Source organism: Oncorhynchus nerka, linkage group LG28, assembly GCF_034236695.1.
Source record: "Oncorhynchus nerka isolate Pitt River linkage group LG28, Oner_Uvic_2.0, whole genome shotgun sequence".
NCBI lineage: Eukaryota > Metazoa > Chordata > Actinopteri > Salmoniformes > Salmonidae > Oncorhynchus > Oncorhynchus nerka.
In genome coordinates, this window is record NC_088423.1 from 10,242,435 (window position 1) to 10,261,720 (window position 19,286).

Here is a 19,286-nt window from a genome sequence, read left to right on the forward strand (position 1 = left end):
GTATTATTCGCCTACCTCCTCATGCCTTTTGCACACATTGTATATAGACTGCCCATTTTTTTCTACTGTGTTATTGACTTGTTAATTGTTTACTCCATGTGTAACTCTGTGTTGTCTGTTCACACTGCTATGCTTTATCTTGGCCAGGTCGCAGTTGCAAATGAGAACTTAGCCTACCTGGTTAAATAAAGGTGAAATAAAAAAAATAAAAAAATAAAAATATTAGGCGATTGAAGCCAGGCATCTAAACACTGATGATAAATTCCACAATATTCAACCAAAACACAGCCTTTAAACCTAAACTAAAACCCACGTTTTAGTCTAGGTCAATAGCCTTATCAGCTGATGTTGATGTAAAGATGCTGATTTAAAACTGATTTGTGTTGTTACTTCTCTGATCTACCTTCTGACCTACCACTTCTTAGCGAGAGCTTTGATCAGCAGACTCTATTGGGCCTGGGTCTACAGTATGATAATATATTCCCTGCCTATGAGTGAAGTAGGAATCTACGAGAACCCAAAGGTCCAAACATCAACTACCCCCCTGATATACCAGACCCCTCCAAAGACATCTGGGAGCAAAGCTGTCATTCTGCAAATAGTCACTCTATTTGCAGTCACACTAACAAGCTGATCTGTTAACTAGGACTGGTCCAGTATTCCATGAGGGAGTTACAGGGGGTCTGTGAGAGTATCTTTGTGTGAGAGAGCAGAGAATAAAGGGAAGCGATGGAGAAGGGAAGAAAGGACCTCTTGTGTTTCGTCTGTCAGTCAGAAACATGGGCAGTGACCCGCTGGATGCCCTACCCTGGCAGGAGTGCCCGTGAACCAGACTGGCACTGACAGTGCCACACAGCAGAGATACGTGTTGAGCCAGAGGAAATACCTGCTAATTTCAGAGAGTAGCAGAATAGATACTGTAGGCCTTCTACTATACTCCTCCTCTACTATACTCCTCCTCTACTATACTCCTCCTCTACTATCTACTATACTCCTCCTCTACTATACTACTATACTCCTCCTCTACTATACTGCCCCTCTACTATACTCCTCCTCTACTATACTCCCCCTCTACTATACTCCCCCTCTACTACACTCCTCCTCTACTACACTCTTCCTCTACTATACTGTTCCTCTACTATACTCCTCCTCTACTATACTCCTCCTCTACTATACTCCTCCTCTACTATACTCCCCCTCTGATATACTGCTCCTCTACTATACTCCTCCTCTACTATACTCCCCCTCTACTATACTCCTCCTCTACTATACTCCTCCTCTACTATACTCCTCCTCTATTATACTCCTCCTTTACTATACTCCTCCTCTACTATACTCCTCCTCTAGTATACTCCCCCTCTACTATACTCCTCCTCTAATATACTCCTCCTCTATAGATCTCTCTCATTTCCCCTCTTTCCTCTCCCTCTCTCTATCACTCACTCTCCCTCCCTCCCTCTCTCCATACTACCCAAAACCAAACCATAACCATAACAAATAGCTTGTTGCCTAGTAATATCAGGTCAATGACATCTTCGTCTCTGCCTCTCACCTGAGTCAGATTTCTTGGCGTACTTCTTGCTCTGTCCTCTGATGATGAGGATGAAGACCAGAAGGAGGATGAAGATAAGACCTACCAGGGCCACCACCACCAAGAACCACCACTCCTCGTAGAATGGCGCCACCTTTTTGGCTGGAGGAGAAGAACACATATAACAACTGGACTAAACACAAGGACAGGGAGCACTGATGCAAAGGTAGCATCTGAAAATGACTGCGGTACATTTATGTTATACTGATTAGTCTTATATTCTATATAATGAAGTAATATTGTCATTGATTAACATGAAAACCTCAAGCTCAATGGCTTGTGTGTCCCTCAAATGACACCCCTATGAGCCCTGGCCAGAAGTAGTGTACTAGGGAATAGGGTGACATCTGGGACATACTGTAGATATATGAAATAACTCACCAGATATGGAGGCTGAGGGTGGACTAGGAGACCCGTAGCCATAGTCGTTCACGCCAATAACCCGGAAGTCATAACTAACCCCTTGCTTCAGAATGTCCATGTTGAAGGCGTATGACGTCACTTCCTTTGGGATGTCCTTGATCAAGATATCCCACAAGCCCTCATCTGTTGGCAGAGTAGAAGAAGTAGAATGTATTTCAATGAGTAGTAATCAGACATGACAAAACATAGTGGTAAACCAGACTCATTGATATAAAAGCTTATTTAAAAGCCTATAGTATGAAAACAATCTGACAATGTCCAAGGTAACTCATACCACATACACATTATGCAAGTTATATATTTTACAGCTTCCATATGGGGCTCTCTGGTCTTTGAGAGGTACAAAAACGGATCTAAAACATGGCTAGGTATGATTCACAAGAGGGTCTATTATGCGATGTTTCATGTTTCCTTTTGCAATGGCTGCCAGAATCCATAAGGGCTAAGTGCTAATAACCATAAATATTATTTGGAGTTTGACAGCGTTCATGGAATGCTCAAGAACATCAGCCAACACCAGAGTTTATGTAACGTTTATGTCAGTAGTGAAGAAGTGAAGATAGTTTTTCAGCACTTTTTCCTGACTATGACAGACTGTGCACTAGTAACAAGAAGAGCTGACTAGTCCTACTTATGTGGTTAGGGGCAGGGTCACTTGGACAGTGGCAGGATATTAGGATAAGAAAGAGGGTCAAGGGGGTTGGGGTTTAGGGGTATGTGTTTGTGGCATCCTAATCATCCTCTAAGGCCCCAAAACTAATCTCTGGACCTTCATTTGTCCCATTGTTCCCCTCTGGTCAGGGACTGATTTAGACTTGGGACACAAGGAGTGTGAAATTAAATATCAGGTAGAACAGAAAACCATAAGGTTGAATAGCCCTGCTCTAGGGAGATCAATGTAATCCATACGAAGCTAAGCCTCTGCTGCCTAATTGGGTTTCCCACCATGTCAGTCAGTCCCATACTCTCAACATCTGGGGCTTAGTGCCCCCAACTGATAGTGAAATCCATTCCTCCCTCTGTGCCTCCCTCCCTACATCCATCATCCATGTATTCCCTCTGTACGGCTGTCCCTGTGCACCAATGACGTGGACGTCGATTAAGGCAGCCCCCTATGATTTAGAGGGGTTAGGTTAAATGCGGAAGACACATTTCAGTTGAATGCATTCAGTTGTGCAACTGACTAGGTATCCCCGTTCCCCCCTTTCCCAATCACAGATGAAACGTGATACTACGTCTCAAGCTCTGCTGCACCTCAATCAATACTCCATTAAAAGAATAGATAATGAGCATCACCATCTGTGGAAACACATTGACACTCTAATCTTAGACAGATTATTCCTGTCCAAGCAAGTATCAGGCCGGGCTAAGAGATGGCATGATTGGAAAGAATGTGAAACGTGAATCAATCTGGAAGTGTCCAGTATGTGAACCAGGACAGGGTTCACTGCAGATGCACTGCTGAGGCTCTTAGATCCACTAGAAGCTAAAAAGAATACGTCAAGCAGTGGTGTCCAGTATGTCATGTGTTGGGTGTATATACCTGAAGGTCTGGCCTCGATGACGTAGTGTGTGATAGGCGAACTCCCGGGGTCACCGTTGGACCAGTGGATGGTAAGAGCTGAGCCGTACCGGGAGATGAAAGGCTCTCCAGGGGGGCCCGGGGCTCCTGCGTGGGGTCAACGGTTAGAGAAAGGTTATAGGGTCAGGCAGCCTCAATATACTTTCAAAAATATTATGGCACATTCAGGGCCTAATCTTAAATTGAGACCAGCACACTCTGACATTTGTTAATCATTCATTGATGTTAATTGAAGATTTGCACAGAATGTTGAGCTAAGTGGGGCGGCAGGTAACCTTGTGGTTAGAGGGTTGGACCAGTAGCCGAAAGGTTGCTAGATCAAATCCCCGAGCTGACAAGGTAAAAATCTGCTGTTCTGCCCCTGAACAAGGCAGGTAACCCACTGTTCCTAGGACGTCATTGTAAATAAGAATTTGTTCTTAACTCACTTGCCTAGTTAAATACATTTAACAAAAGGGGGCATTTTGCAAGTTAGAATCTGGGCCTCAGTGAACTATAAGCACAGCCAAAGGGAGACAAACCTTCCCCAGGCCCCATGGTGATGTTAGCCTCCACCTCAGGCCCGTAGGTGAACGTCTTGGCCCGGATCCTGAAGTTGTAGGTCACCCCATCAGCCAGGTCCTTGATCTTCATCCAGAACGGGGCCCCTTTGACGTCCACCGTCACTATCTTACTGACGCCTGGGGGGGAGGGGGAGTGAAGACAGTCGGCACAGGCCACGGAAGATTCTAGACAAACACACCACATTTAAAATGGGGCTAATACCCAGAGAATGGATTGGAACAACATGAAACACACAAAAACACACACACTGACATAGGCACAGTCCAACAGTTGTTGGGACATACATGGGAAATGAATGAAAAGGGTTAACACAGTAACATTATCAAATTATTCAGCATGTTATTTGGTGTCAACACACGAAATGAAGGCCACCACTCATTCAGTAATGAAAAAAATGTTGTTTTCAATGTAGTTAAGTTATTTGGATCGTTGATGTTTAGCCACAGACAGTGAGACTGAGCATGTGTCCCAAATGACAATCTACTCTCTATATAGGGCAAAAATAGTGCACTACATAGGAAATGGGGTGTCATTTGGGATGCATATTCAGAAATGTGCATTCATTGTGAATTGTCATATGTGAGATGTGGGACATGACGAGGTGGGTGTCTTACCGTCAACAGGGGTGCAGGGCTCGTAGACCAGCCGGTAGCCCTCTAGAATGCCGTTGGGGTAGGTGGGCTCACCCCAGGACACGTTGACCGACGTGGTAGTCAGCTCACTGAAGTGGATGAAGCTGGGAGCGCTGGGGGCTGGAGTACAGAGGACACACAGGTCAGAGGTTAGGGGTCAAATGTTAAGGGTTAGGGGCCATAGACAGTAGTGCTACATCTTGGATTGTGTACTTTGACAGCCTTTTTATGATGACCTCAGAACACAGGACAATTTGAGTTATGATTTCTATTTTGAAGATTGGAAAGACATTGCAAAAACAATTTAGGATATGTTGTTTGTTTTTAGTCATTTTCTATCCCCATGACAGCCATCAAATCATCAGCCTCCAGTGCCTATAGGCTACAGTGCCATAGATGAGCTTGTGACACTAACACAGTACATCCAAAACATCTCTCATTTGTGTGATGAGCCTTCTGCTATCAGTCCTGTGAAAAACAGGCTTCATTGTGTGATGAGCCTCCTGCTACCAGTCCTGTGCATCTCTACTCCTCAACACGCTTGTCACCTGCTTCTGTCTTTTCCACCAAAAATGCTAGAGCCCTCTGTATCTACCACCCACTTACACCCCTCCACTCCCTCTTGAGATATCAAACACAGAAAACTGCAAACATTTTCCTTTTTACGAGGGGATCAGATGAAACACACATTTCTACAGTGACTGTTCAGAAGGGAGGGAGGAAGACCTTTGGAGGGAAAAACTATCTGGTGACTGTCTTCTGTTGCTATTTAGAACACTGAGCCAGAGACAAGGCATTTCCAAGAAACCACAGGAAGGAGCTTCGAGAAAGAAATAACTTTTAGCCTCTAAACATTTTCATACCATTTATACCAAACATGACTGTCCAGGGAACCAGCGGATGAGTCAAGAGACTGAAAGAGGAAATTGAAAGGTAACTGATGTTTATGCTGTGTGGTTTCTAACATTCCTGGCTTGGCATGCTGACAGCAACAATTAGGTGCATTGTATAAAAGCTCACAGATAGAAATCCCTGGATGGTTTGTGGGAGTTGGAGGAGGAATTTGAGTCAATAGAATTGCTTTCTTTTCATTTTAAGATAGACAGCTCCTGTGTGTGTGTATCTGTGTGTGTCCCACCCTTACCAGCCTGTTGTGTAAGGCCCCTGGTTGGTGGGCTTCGGGGCCCGTCCCCTGCTGCGTTGAAGAGGGCCACACTGATCATGTAGGTGGTGTATCCAGTCAGGTTCTTCAGCTTGACCCCTCCCTCTGGCAGGAACAGGGTGCGCAGTCTCTCCGTCTCATTCTTGTGCTGGATCTCCCAGAAGTACACCTGGAGGGAGAAGTAGGAGGAGATATGGAGAACAGACACATCTTACCCACAGCAAAGATGGCCTTTAAATCCCACTCGGATTAAAGAGAAGCAAACATGTGTAACTGCCATTACATTTGAATGACTTCGATTGGAATTATTTAAATGATAAGAATTCTATGGTAACTCCATCCTTGTGAAACCCTCCTCTTCACCTTGTATCCCTGGATGTCTCCGTTCTGAGAGTCTAATGGAGGAGGCTCCCACGTCACGTCCAGCTGGGTGGCCGTTGCTGATTGATGGCCACGTTCTGAGGTGGGGCGGTGGGTACTGTGAAAAAATCAAGATGAAAAATCAAGCAACTGGTAGCTGTTTGGCTGAGAACAGGGAAAACCATCCTCACTGTACACTCCCAGGCTCTCACAGTCAAAGACATGGGGATTTAAGAAAAGCGAATGTATCCTGAAACCTGAATGAACTTAATGGTACCAATTCAATAGATGTTTGCCAAAAGCAGCTTGACAAGCAGAATAATCCCCCTGCCTTCAGGGAGGTCAGATGGTCTATAGTTGTACTGTTCAAGGAGGTCAGATAGTCTATAGTTCTCCTGTTCAGGGAGGTCAGATAGTCTATAGTTCTCCTGTTCAGGGAGGTCAGATAGTCTATAGTTCTCCTGTTCAGGGAGGTCAGATAGTCTATAGTTCTACTGTTCAGGGAGGTCAGATAGTCTATAGTTCTCCTGTTCAGGGAGGTCAGATAGTCTATAGTTCTCCTGTTCAGGGAGGTCAGATAGTCTATAGTTCTCCTGTTCAGGGAGGTCAGATAGTCTATAGTTCTACTGTTCAGGGAGGTCAGATAGTCTATAGTTCTCCTGTTCAGGGAGGTCAGATAGTCTATAGTTCTCCTGTTCAGGGAGGTCAGATAGTCTATAGTTCTCCTGTTCAGGGAGGTCAGATAGTCTATAGTTCTACTGTTCAGGGAGGTCAGATAGTCTATAGTTCTCCTGTTCAGGGAGGTCAGATAGTCTATAGTTCTCCTGTTCAGGGAGGTCAGATACTCTATAGTTCTCCTGTTCAGGGAGGTCAGATAGTCTATAGTTCTACTATTCAGGTCCTCCGTTGAGGTGATGATTGAAATGACAAGAAAAGCAGAGAGAAAGAGAGAGATAGATTGTGTGTGTGTGTGTGTGTGTGTGTGTGTGTGTGTGTGTGTGTGTGTGTGTGTGTGTGTGTGTGTGTGTGTGTGTGTGTGTGTGTGTAACCTCACTCCCTCACTGTGCAACTTACCTGCTTCTCCTACAAACACTTCCTGTGGTGTGCTGGTTGGTCCCTCCCCCACGGCGTTATACACACTCATCCTGATCTCATAGCGCTTGTGTTTGCTCAGGTCTGGGGAACAAAGAACAACACTGACATTAACCAACAACCCAGCACAATATTTAATTTCACTTTTATTTAACCAGAAAGGACCCAGAGGTTAGAAAACTATTTTGTGGGGGCGACTAATACATGCCAGAAAATACATTTGTTGATTTTGTTCAAATAAATGTCTTATACAGCAGTTGGAGTCTATCCAAGGATGTAATTGAGTTGTTATTGCGTACTGGAAAGCAATACCCTGAAATATGTGACCGTCTGGCTTTGTGCTGCTTAACAAAACAAATACAAGTTCATGAGCTCATGAGACTTAGAATGGACAAGTAAATCTACCAGCAATTCCTATTGAAAATACAATGCAACCACATAGACAGAGAGTCTTTAAATCAGGGCTCATGTAGGGGTCTGTTTGAGCACACTGTCAGAACAGACAAACAAAGCATGTGGCAACAACTCCATTAGACTTACTTTCACTTTCCATTTCCTCATGACTCCAACTCAAGGCAGCTGACTGTATCATATACATTTCCTCATGACTCCAACTCAAGGCAGCTGACTGTATCATATACATTTCCTCATGACTCCAACTCAAGGCAGCTGACTGTATCATATACATTTCCTCATGACTCCAACTCAAGGCAGCTGACTGTATCATATACATTTCCTCATGACTCCAACTCAAGGCAGCTGACTGTATCATATACATTTCCTCATGACTCCAACTCAAAGCAGCTGACTGTATCATATACATTTCCTCATGACTCCAACTCAAGGCAGCTGACTGTATCATATACATTTCCTCATGACTCCAACTCAAAGCAGCGGACTGTATCATATACATTTCCTCATGACTCCAACTCAAGGCAGCTGACTGTATCATATACATTTCCTCATGACTCCAACTCAAAGCAGCGGACTGTATCATATACATTTCCTCATGACTCCAACTCAAAGCAGCGGACTGTATCATATACATGGCTACAGATAACACACCGAGTAACTTATTTCTGCTTTATAACTAAATTGTGTGTGGTGTGAATGTGTATGTGTGTTTAACTACCAGCACTAGGGCACTGTGCTGTTCAGTATGTGTTTCATCAGCAGTGAGACATATTGAGTTTTATCAGCAGTGAGACGGATTGAGTTTCATCAGCAGTGAGACAGATTGAGTTTCATCAGCAGTGAGAAAGATTGAGTTTCATCAGCAGTGAGACAGATTGAGTTTCATCAGCAGTGAGACAGATTGTGTTTCATCAGCAGTGAGTCAGACTGTTTCATCAGCAGTGAGACAGTGTGTGTGAGACAGAGTGTGTGAGACAGAGTGTGTGAGACGCAGGCAGGCCTGTGAGGACTTACTATCCAGCTCATACTGGGTGAGAGAGGACTCGCTCAGGTTTCTCACGCTGTAGGGGGCTGTGAGGGTGATGGGTCAAACATGAATAGGAGAGAGAGTCAGAAGTCAGAAGAGAGAGGGGGGTAGAGAAGAGACATGTTATTTTGTTGGTGTGGTACTGCAGTGCCAAGTATAGGTCCAAAAGTCTCCTTAGCAGCTTCTTCCCCAAGCCACAAGACAACCAAACAGTTAATCAAATGGTTACCCAGACTATTTGCATTTACATTTTTAAAGCTGCTGCTACTCAGTGTTTATTATCTATGTTTTTGTTTTTATACATACATACATATATATATATATATATATATATATATATATATATATATATATATATACACTGCTCCAAAAAATAAAGGGAACACTTAAACAACACAATGTAACTCCAAGTCAATCACACTTCTGTGAAATCAAACTGTCCACTTAGGAAGCAACACTGATTGACAATAAATTCCACATGCTGTTGTGCAAATGGAATAGACAACAGGTGGAAATTATAGGCAATTAGCAAGACACCCCCAATAAAGGAGTGGTTCGGCAGGTGGTGACCACAGACCACTTTTCAGTTCCTATGCTTCCTGGCTGATGTTTTGGTCACTTTTGAATGCTGGCGGTGCTTTCACTCTAGTGGTAGCATGAGACGGAGTCTACAACCCACACAAGTGGCTCAGGTAGTGCAGCTCATCCAGGATGGCACATCAATGCGAGCTGTGGCAAGAAGATTTGCTGTGTCTGTCAGCGTAGTGTCCAGAGCACGGAGGCGCTATCAGGAGACAGGCCAGTACATCAGGAGACGTGGAGGAGGCCGTAGGAGGGCAAAAACCCAGCAGCAGGACCGCTACCTCCGCCTTTGTGCAAGGAGGAGCAGGAGGAGCACTGCCAGAGCCCTGCAAAATGACCTCCAGCAGGCCACAAATGTGCATGTGTCTGCTCAAAAGGTCAGAAACAGACTCCATGAGGGTGGTATGAGGGCCCGACGTCCACAGGTGGGGGTTGTGCTTACAGCCCAACACTGTGCAGGACGTTTGGCATTTGCCAGAGAACACCAAGATTGGCAAATTCGCCACTGGCGCCCTGTGCTCTTCACAGATGAAAGCAGGTTCACACTGAGCACATGTGACAGACGTGACAGAGTCTGGAGATGCCGTGGAGAACATTCTGCTGCTTGCAACATCGTCCAGCATGACCGGTTTGGCGGTGGGTCAGTCATGGTGTGGGGTGACATTTCTTTTGGGGGCCGCACAGCCCTCCATGTGCTCGCCAGAGGTAGCCTGACTGCCATTAGGTACCGAGATGAGATCCTCAGACCCCTTGTGAGACCATATGCTGGTGCGGTTGGCCCTGGGTTCCTCCTAATGCAAGACAATGCTAGACCTCATGTGGCTGGAGTGTGTCAGCAAGAGGAAGGCATTGATGCTATGGACTGGCCCGCCCATTCCCCAGACCTGAATCCAATTGAGCACATCTGGGACATCATGTCTCGCTCCATCCACCAACGACACGTTGCACCACAGACTGTCCAGGAGTTGGCGGATGCTTTAGTCCAGGTCTGGGAGGAGATCCCGCCACCTCATCAGGAGCATGCCCAGGCATTGTAGGGAGGTCATACAGGCACGTGGAGGCCACACACACTACTGAGCCTCATTTTGACTTGTTTTAAGGACATTACATCAAAGTTGGATCAGCCTGTAGTGTGGTTTTCCACTTTAATTTTGAGTGTGACTCCAAATCCAGACCTCCATGGGTTGATAAATTTGATTTCCATTGATAATTTTTGTGTGATTTTGTTGTCAGCACATACAACTATGTAAAAAAAAAGTATGTAATAAGAATATTTCATTCTTTCAGATCTAGGACGTTTTATTTTATTTTTTTAACCTTTATTTTACTAGGCAAGTCAGTTAAGAACAAATTCTTATTTTCAATGACAGAACATGGATTAACTGCCTGTTCAGGGGCAGAAGGACAGATTTGTACCTTGTCAGCTTGGAGATTTGAACTTGCAACCTTCCGGTTACTAGTCCATCGCTCTAACCACTAGGCTACCCAGCCGGTAGCAGGTGTTTAGTGTTCCCTTTACTTGTTCCCTTTACTTTTTGAGCAGTATATATATAGTGCCTTGCGAAAGTATTCGGCCCCCTTGAACTTTGCGACCTTTTGCCACATTTCAGGCTTCAAACATAAAGATATAAAACTGTATTTTTTTTGTGAAGATTCAACAACAAGTGGGACACAATCATGAAGTGGAACGTCATTTATTGGATATTTCAAACTTTTTTAACAAATCAAAAACTGAAAAATTGTGCGTGCAAAATTATTCAGCCCCCTTAAGTTAATACTTTGTAGCGCCACCTTTTGCTGCGATTACAGCTGTAAGTCGCTTGGGGTATGTCTCTATCAGTTTTGCACATCGAGAGACTGATATATATAGACTGTATATATTAATGACTCCAACCTAAGTGTATGTAAATTTTACATACACTTAGGTTGGAGTCATTAAAACTCGTTTTTCAACCACTCCACAAATTTCTTGTTAACACAACAATTGTTTACAGACAGATTATTTAACTTATAATTCACTGTATCAAACTGCCAGCGGGTCAAAAGTTTACATACACTAAGTTGACTGTGCCTTTAAACAGCTTGGAAAATTCCAGAAAATGATGTCATGGCTTAGAAGCTTCTGACAGGCTAATTGACATCATTTGATTCAATTGGAGGTGTACCTGTGGATGTATTTCAAGGCCTACCTTCAAACTCAGTGCCTCTTTGCTTGACATAATGGGAAAATCAAAAGAAATCAGCCAAGACCTCAGAAAAAAAATTGTAGACCTCCACAGTCTGGTTCATCCTTGGGAGCAATTTCCAAATGCCCGACGGTACCACATTCATCTGTACAAACAATAGCACGCAAGTATAAACACCATGGAACCATGCAGCCGTCATACCACTCAGGAAGGAGACATGTTCTGTCTCCTAGAAATGAACGTACTTTGGTGCGAAAAGTGCAAATCAATCCCAGAACATAAGCAAAGGACCTTGTGAAGATGCTGGAGGAAACAGGTACAAAGGTATCTACAGTGCCTTGCGAAAGTATTCGGCCCCCTTGAACTTTGCGACCTTTTGCCACATTTCAGGCTTCAAAAATAAAGATATAAAACTGTATTTTTTTGTGAAGAATCAACAACAAGTGGGACACAATCATGAAGTGGAACGACATTTATTGGATATTTCAAACTTTTTTAACAAATCAAAAACTGAAAAATTGGGCGTGCAAAATTATTCAGGGGTATATCTCTATCAGTTTTGCACATCGAGAGACTGAACATTTTTCCCATTCCTCCTTGCAAAACAGCTCGAGCTCAGTGAGGTTGGATGGAGAGCATTTGTGAACAGCAGTTTTCAGTTCTTTCCACAGATTCTCGATTGGATTCAGGTCTGGACTTTGACTTGGCCATTCTAACACCTGGATATGTTTATTTTTGAACCATTCCATTGTAGATTTTGCTTTATGTTTTGGATCATTGTCTTGTTGGAAGACAAATCTCCGTCCCAGTCTCAGGTCTTTTGCAGACTCCATCAGGTTTTCTTCCAGAATGGTCCTGTATTTGGCTCCATCCATCTTCCCATCAATTTTAACCATCTTCCCTGTCCCTGCTGAAGAAAAGCAGGCCCAAACCATGATGCTGCCACCACCATGTTTGACAGTGGGGATGGTGTGTTCAGGGTGTTGCTTTTAGGCCAAACATAACGTTTTGCATTGTTGCCAAAAAGTTCAATTTTGGTTTCATCTGACCAGAGCACCTTCTTCCACATGTTTGGTGTGTCTCCCAGGTGGCTTGTGGCAAACTTTAAACAACACTTTTTATGGTATCTTTAAGAAATGGCTTTCTTCTTGCCACTCTTCCATAAAGGCCAGATTTGTGCAATATACGACTGATTGTTGTCCTATGGACAGAGTCTCCCACCTCAGCTGTAGATCTCTGCAGTTCATCCAGAGTGATCATGGGCCTCTTGGCTGCATCTCTGATCAGTCTTCTCCTTGTATGAGCTGAAAGTTTAGAAGGACGGCCAGTTCTTGGTAGATTTGCAGTGGTCTGATACTCCTTCCATTTCAATATTATCGCTTGCACAGTGCTCCTTGGGATGTTTAAAGCTTGGGAAATCTTTTTGTATCCAAATCCGGCTTTAAACTTCTTCACAACAGTATCTCGGACCTGCCTGGTGTTTTTTACTTGTTCTTCATGATGCTCTCTGCACTTTTAACGGACCTCTGAGACTATCACAGTGCAGGTGCATTTATACGGAGACTTGATTACACACAGGTGGATTGTATTTATCATCATTAGTCATTTAGGTCAATATTGGATCATTCAGAGATCCTCACTGAACTTCTGGAGAGAGATTGAAAGTAAAGGGGCTGAATAATTTTGCACGCCCAATTTTTCAGTTTTTGATTTGTTAAAAAAGTTTGAAATATCCAATAAATGTCGTTCCACTTCATGATTGTGTCCCACTTGTATTTGATTCTTCACAAAATATACAGTTTTATATCTTTATGTTTGAAGCCTGAAATGTGGCAAAAGGTCGCAAAGTTCAAGGGGGCCGAATATTTTCACAAGGCACTGTATATTCACAGTAAAACGAGTCCTATATCGACATAACCTGAAAGGCCGCTCAGCAAGGAAGAAACCACTGCTCCAAAACCGCCATAGAAAAGCCAGAATACGGTTTGCAACTCCACTTGGGGAGAAAGATCATACTTTTTGGAGAAAAGTCCTCTGGTCTGATGAAACAAAAATAGAACTGTTTGGCCATAATGACTAGTTATATTTGGAGGGAAAAAGGGGATGCTTGCAAGCTGAAGAACACCATCCCAACCGTGAATCACGGGGGTGGCAGCATCATGTTGTGGATGCTTTGATGCAGGAGGGACTGGTGCCCTTCAAGAAATAGATGTAATCATGACATTTACATTTAAGTCATTTAGCAGACGCTCTTATCCAGAGCGACTTACAAATTGGTGCATTCACCTTATGACATCCAGTGGAGCAGCCACTTTACAATAGTGCATCTAAATCTTTTAAGGGGGGTGAGAAGGATTACTTTATCCTATCCTAGGTATTCCTTAAAGAGGTGGGGTTTCAGGTGTCTCCGGAAGGTGGTGATTGACTCCGCTGTCCTGGCGTCGTGAGGGAGTTTGTTCCACCATTGGGGGGCCAGAGCAGCGAACAGTTTTGACTGGGCTGAGCGGGAACTGTACTTCCTCAGTGGTAGGGAGGCGAGCAGGCCAGAGGTGGATGAAGGCAGTGCCCTTGTTTGGGTGTAGGGCCTGATCAGAGCCTGGAGGTACTGAGGTGCCGTTCCCCTCACAGCTCCGTAGGCAAGCACCATGGTCTTGTAGCGGATGCGAGCTTCAACTGGAAGCCAGTGGAGAGAGCGGAGGAGCGGGGTGACGTGAGAGAACTTGGGAAGGTTGAACACCAGACGGGCTGCGGCGTTCTGGATGAGTTGTAGGGGTTTAATGGCACAGGCAGGAGCCCAGCCAACAGCGAGTTGCAGTAATCCAGATGGGAGATGACAAGTGCCTGGATTAGGACCTGCGCCGCTTCCTGTGTGAGGCAGGGTCGTACTCTGCGGATGTTGTAGATCATGAACCTACAGGAACGGGCCACCGCCTTGATGTTAGTTGAGAACGACAGGGTGTTGTCCAGGATCACGCCAAGGTTCTTAGCGCTCTGGGAGGAGGACACAGTGGAGTTGTCAACCGTGATGGCGAGATCATGGAACGGGCAGTCCTTTCCCGGGAGGAAGAGCAGCTCCGTCTTGCCGAGGTTCAGCTTGAGGTGGTGATCCGTCATCCACACTGATATGTCTGCCAGACATGCAGAGATGCGATTCTCCACCTGGTCATCAGAAGGGGGAAAGGAGAAGATTAATTGTGTGTCGTCTGCATAGCAATGATAGGAGAGACCATGTGAGGTTATGACAGAGCCAAGTGACTTGGTGTATAGCGAGAATAGGAGAGGGCCTAGAACAGAGCCCTGGGGGACACCAGTGGTGAGAGCACATGGTGAGGAGACGGATTCTCGCCACGCCACCTGGTAGGAGCGACCTGTCAGGTAGGACGCAATCCAAGCGTGGGCCGCGCCGGAGATGCCCAACTCGGAGAGGGTGGAGAGGAGGATCTGATGGTTCACAGTATCGAAGGCAGCCGATAGGTCTAGAAGGATGAGAGCAGAGGAAAGAGAGTTAGCTTTAGCAGTGCGGAGCGCCTCCGTGATACAGAGAAGAGCAGTCTCAGTTGAATGACTAGTCTTGAAACCTGACTGATTTGGATCAAGAAGGTCATTCTGAGAGAGATAGCGGGAGAGCTGGCCAAGGACGGCACGTTCAAGGGTTTTGGAGAGAAAAGAAAGAAGGGATACTGGTCTGTAGTTGTTGACATCGGAGGGATCGAGTGTAGGTTTTTTCAGAAGGGGTGCAACTCTCGCTCTCTTGAAGACGGAAGGGACGTAGCCAGCGGTCAGGGATGAGTTGATGAGCGAGGTAAGGTAAGGGAGAAGGTCTCCGGAAATGGTCTGGAGAAGAGAGGAGGGGATAGGGTCAAGCGGGCAGGTTGTTGGGCGGCCGGCCGTCACAAGACGCAAGATTTCATCTGGAGAGAGAGGGGAGAAAGAGGTCAGAGCACAGGGTAGGGCAGTGTGAGCAGAACCAGCGGTGTCGTTTGACTTAGCAAACGAGGATCGGATGTCGTCGACCTTCTTTTCAAAATGGTTGACGAAGTCATCTGCAGAGAGGGAGGAGGGGGAGGGGAGGAGGATTCAGGAGGGAGGAGAAGGTGGCAAAGAGCTTCCTAGGGTTAGAGGCAGATGCTTGGAATTTAGAGTGGTAGAAAGTGGCTTTAGCAGCAGAGAGAGAAGAGGAAAATGTAGAGAGGAGGGAGTGAAAGGATGCCAGGTCCGCAGGGAGGCGAGTTTTCCTCCATTTCCGCTCGGCTGCCCGGAGCCCTGTTCTGTGAGCTCGCAATGAGTCGTCGAGCCACGGAGCGGGAGGGGAGGACCGAGCCGGCCTGGAGGATAGGGGACATAGAGAGTCAAAGGATGCAGAAAGGGAGGAGAGGAGGGTTGAGGAGGCAGAATCAGGAGATAGGTTAGAGAAGGTTTGAGCAGAGGGAAGAGATGATAGGATGGATAAGGAGAGAGTAGCGGGGGAGAGAGAGCGAAGGTTGGGACGGCGCGATACCATCCGAGTAGGGGCAGTGTGGGAAGTGTTGGATGAGAGCGAGAGGGAAAAGGATACAAGGTAGTGGTCGGAGACTTGGAGGGGAGTTGCAATGAGGTTAGTGGAAGAACAGCATCTAGTAAAGATGAGGTCGAGCGTATTGCCTGCCTTGTGAGTAGGGGGAAGGTGAGAGGGAGAGGTCAAAAGAGGAGAGGAGTGGAAAGAAGGAGGCAGAGAGGAATGAGTCAAAGGTAGACGTGGGGAGGTTAAAGTCGCCCAGAACTGTGAGAGGTGAGCCGTCCTCAGGAAAGGAGCTTATCAAGGCATCAAGCTCATTGATGAACTCTCCGAGGGAACCTGGAGGGCGATAAATGATAAGGATGTTAAGCTTGAAAGGGCTGGTAACTGTGACAGCATGGAATTCAAAGGAGGCGATAGACAGATGGGTAAGGGGAGAAAGAGAGAATGACCACTTGGGAGAGATGAGGATCCCGGTGCCACCACCCCGCTGACCAGAAGCTCTCGGGGTGTGCGAGAACACGTGGGCGGACGAAGAGAGAGCAGTAGGAGTAGCAGTGTTATCTGTGGTGATCCATGTTTCCGTCAGTGCCAAGAAGTCGAGGGACTGGAGGGAGGCATAGGCTGAGATGAACTCTGCCTTGTTGGCCGCAGATCGGCAGTTCCAGAGGCTACCGGAGACCTGGAACTCCACGTGGGTCGTGCGCGCTGGGACCACCAGATTAGAGTGGTCGCGGCCACGCGGTGTGGAGCGTTTGTATGGTCTGTGCAGAGAGGAGAGAACAGGGATAGACAGACACATAGTTGACAGGCTACAGAAGAGGCTACGCTAATGCAAAGGAGATTGGAATGACAAGTGGACTACACGTCTCGAATGTTCAGAAAGTTGAGCTTACGTAGCAAGAATCTTATTGACTAAAATGATTAAAAATGATACAGTACTGCTGAAGTAGGCTAGCTGGCAGTGGCTGCGTTGTTGACTTTGTAGGCTAGCTGGCAGTGGCTGTGTTGTTGATTCGGGGGCTAGCTGGCTAGCTAGCAGTGTTGATTACGTTACGTTGCGTTAAAAGAACGACAATAGCTGGCTAGGTAACCTAGAAAATCGCTCTAGACTACACAATTATCTTTGATACAGAGACGGCTATGTAGCTAGCTATGTAGCTAGCTACGATCAAACAAATCAAACCGTTGTACTGTAATGAAATGAAATGAAAATGTGATACTACCTGTGGAGCGAGGCGGAATGCGACCGGGTTGTTGAGTTCTAATCGGTAGACGTTGGCTAGCTGTTGGCTAGCTAGCAGTGTCTCCTACGTTAAGGACGACAAATAGCTGGCTGCGTTGTTGATTCAGGGGCTAGCTGGCTAGCTAGCTAGCAGTGTTGATTACGTTACGTTGCGTTAAAAGAACGACAATAGCTGGCTAGGTAACCTAGAAAATCGCTCTAGACTACACAATTATCTACACAATTATCTTTGACACAGAGACGGCTATGTAGCTAGCTATGTAGACGGTGGGCGTTAGCTAGCTGGCTAGCTGCTGGGCAGATACGTTAGGACGACGAAATACGATAATTACGCAATTATCTTTGATACAAAGACGGCTATGTAGCTAGCTAAGAAGAAATTGCTAAGATTAGACAAATCAAACCGTTGTACTGTAATGAAATGTAATGAAAAGTTATACTACCTGCAGACCGAAGTGCAGACCGAAGTGCGGATGCGACTGCTCGCTCCAACCCGGAAGTACATTACATCATGAGGGATGAAAATTATGTGGATATATTGAAGAAACAGCTCAAGACATCAGTCAGGAAGTTAAAGCTTAGTCGCAAATGGGTTTTCCAAAATGGACAATGACCCCAAGCATACTTCCAAAGTTGGGGCAAACCGGCTTAAGGACAACAAAGTCAAGGTATTAGAGTGGCCATCACAAAGCCCTGACCTCAATCATATAATTTGTGGGCAGAACTGAAAAAACCTGACTCAGTTACACCAGCTCTGTCAGGAGGAATGGGCCAAAATTCACCCAACGTATTGTGGGAAGCTTGTGGAAGGCTACCTGAAATATTTCACCCAAGTAGAAGAAGTTAAAGGCAATGCTACCAAATACTAATTGAGTGTATGTAAACTTCTGACCCACTGGGAATGTGATGAAAGAAATTAAAGCTGAAATAAATCATTCTCTCTACCATTATTTTGACATTTCACATTCTTAAAATGAATTGGTGATCCCCTAACTGACCTAAGACAGGGAGTTTTTCCTAGGATTAGCTGGCTGGTGTGTTTACGGACATATTCAATCAATCCTTATCCCAGTCTGCTGTTCCCACATGCTTCAAGAGGGCCACCATTGTTCCTGTTCCCAAGAAAGCTAAGGTAACTGAGCTGAACGACTACCGCCCCGTAGCACTCACTTCCGTCATCATGAAGTGCTTTGAGAGACTAGTCAAGGACCATATCACCTCCACCCTTCCTGACACTCTAGACCCACTCCAATTTGCTTACCACCCAAATAGGTCCACAGACGATGCAATCTCAACCACACTGCACACTGCCCTAACCCATCTGGACAAGAGGAATACCTATGTGAGAATGCTGTTTATCGACTACAGCTCAGCATTTAACACCACCGTACCCTCCAAACTCGTCATCAAGCTCGAGACCCTGGGTCTCGACCCCGCCCTGTGCAACTGGGTACTGGACTTCCTGACGGGCCCCCCCAGGTGGTGAGGGTAGGTAACAACATCTCCACTCCGCTGATCCTCAACACTGGGGCCCCACAAGGGTGCTTTCTGAGCCCTCTCCTGTACTCCCTGTTCACCCACGACTGCGTGGCCACGCACGCCTCCAACTCAATCATCAAGTTTGCAGACGACACTACAGTGGTAGGCTTGATTACCAACAATGACGAGACGGCTTTCAGGGAGGAGGTGAGGGCCATCGGAGTGTGGTGTCAGGAAAATAACCTCACACTCAAAGTCAACAAAATTAAGGAGATGATTGTGGACTTCAGGAAACAGCAGAGGGAACACCCCCCTATCCACATCGATGGGACAGTAGTGGAGAGGGTAGTAAGTTTTAAGTTCCTCGGCGTACACATCACAGACAAACTGAATTGGTCCACCCACACAGACAGCATCGGGAAGAAGGCGCAGCAGCGCCTCTTCAACCTCA

The 19,286-nt window shown here is 45.8% G+C and overlaps 1 protein-coding gene across 1 annotated transcript in view; it reads right to left on the reverse strand.

Annotated features, from left to right (window-relative positions):
• LOC115113810 (protein sidekick-2-like) overlaps window positions 1–19,286 on the reverse strand; it is a 202,754-nt gene that overhangs the window by 41,615 nt on the left and 141,853 nt on the right. The window contains 10 exon segments of the mRNA XM_065012628.1: window positions 1,553–1,693; window positions 1,973–2,137; window positions 3,558–3,683; window positions 4,118–4,324; window positions 4,775–4,912; window positions 5,937–6,123; window positions 6,318–6,403; window positions 6,406–6,432; window positions 7,389–7,490; window positions 8,835–8,891. Of these exon segments, the coding sequence (XP_064868700.1) occupies window positions 1,553–1,693; window positions 1,973–2,137; window positions 3,558–3,683; window positions 4,118–4,324; window positions 4,775–4,912; window positions 5,937–6,123; window positions 6,318–6,403; window positions 6,406–6,432; window positions 7,389–7,490; window positions 8,835–8,891 (1,236 nt within the window).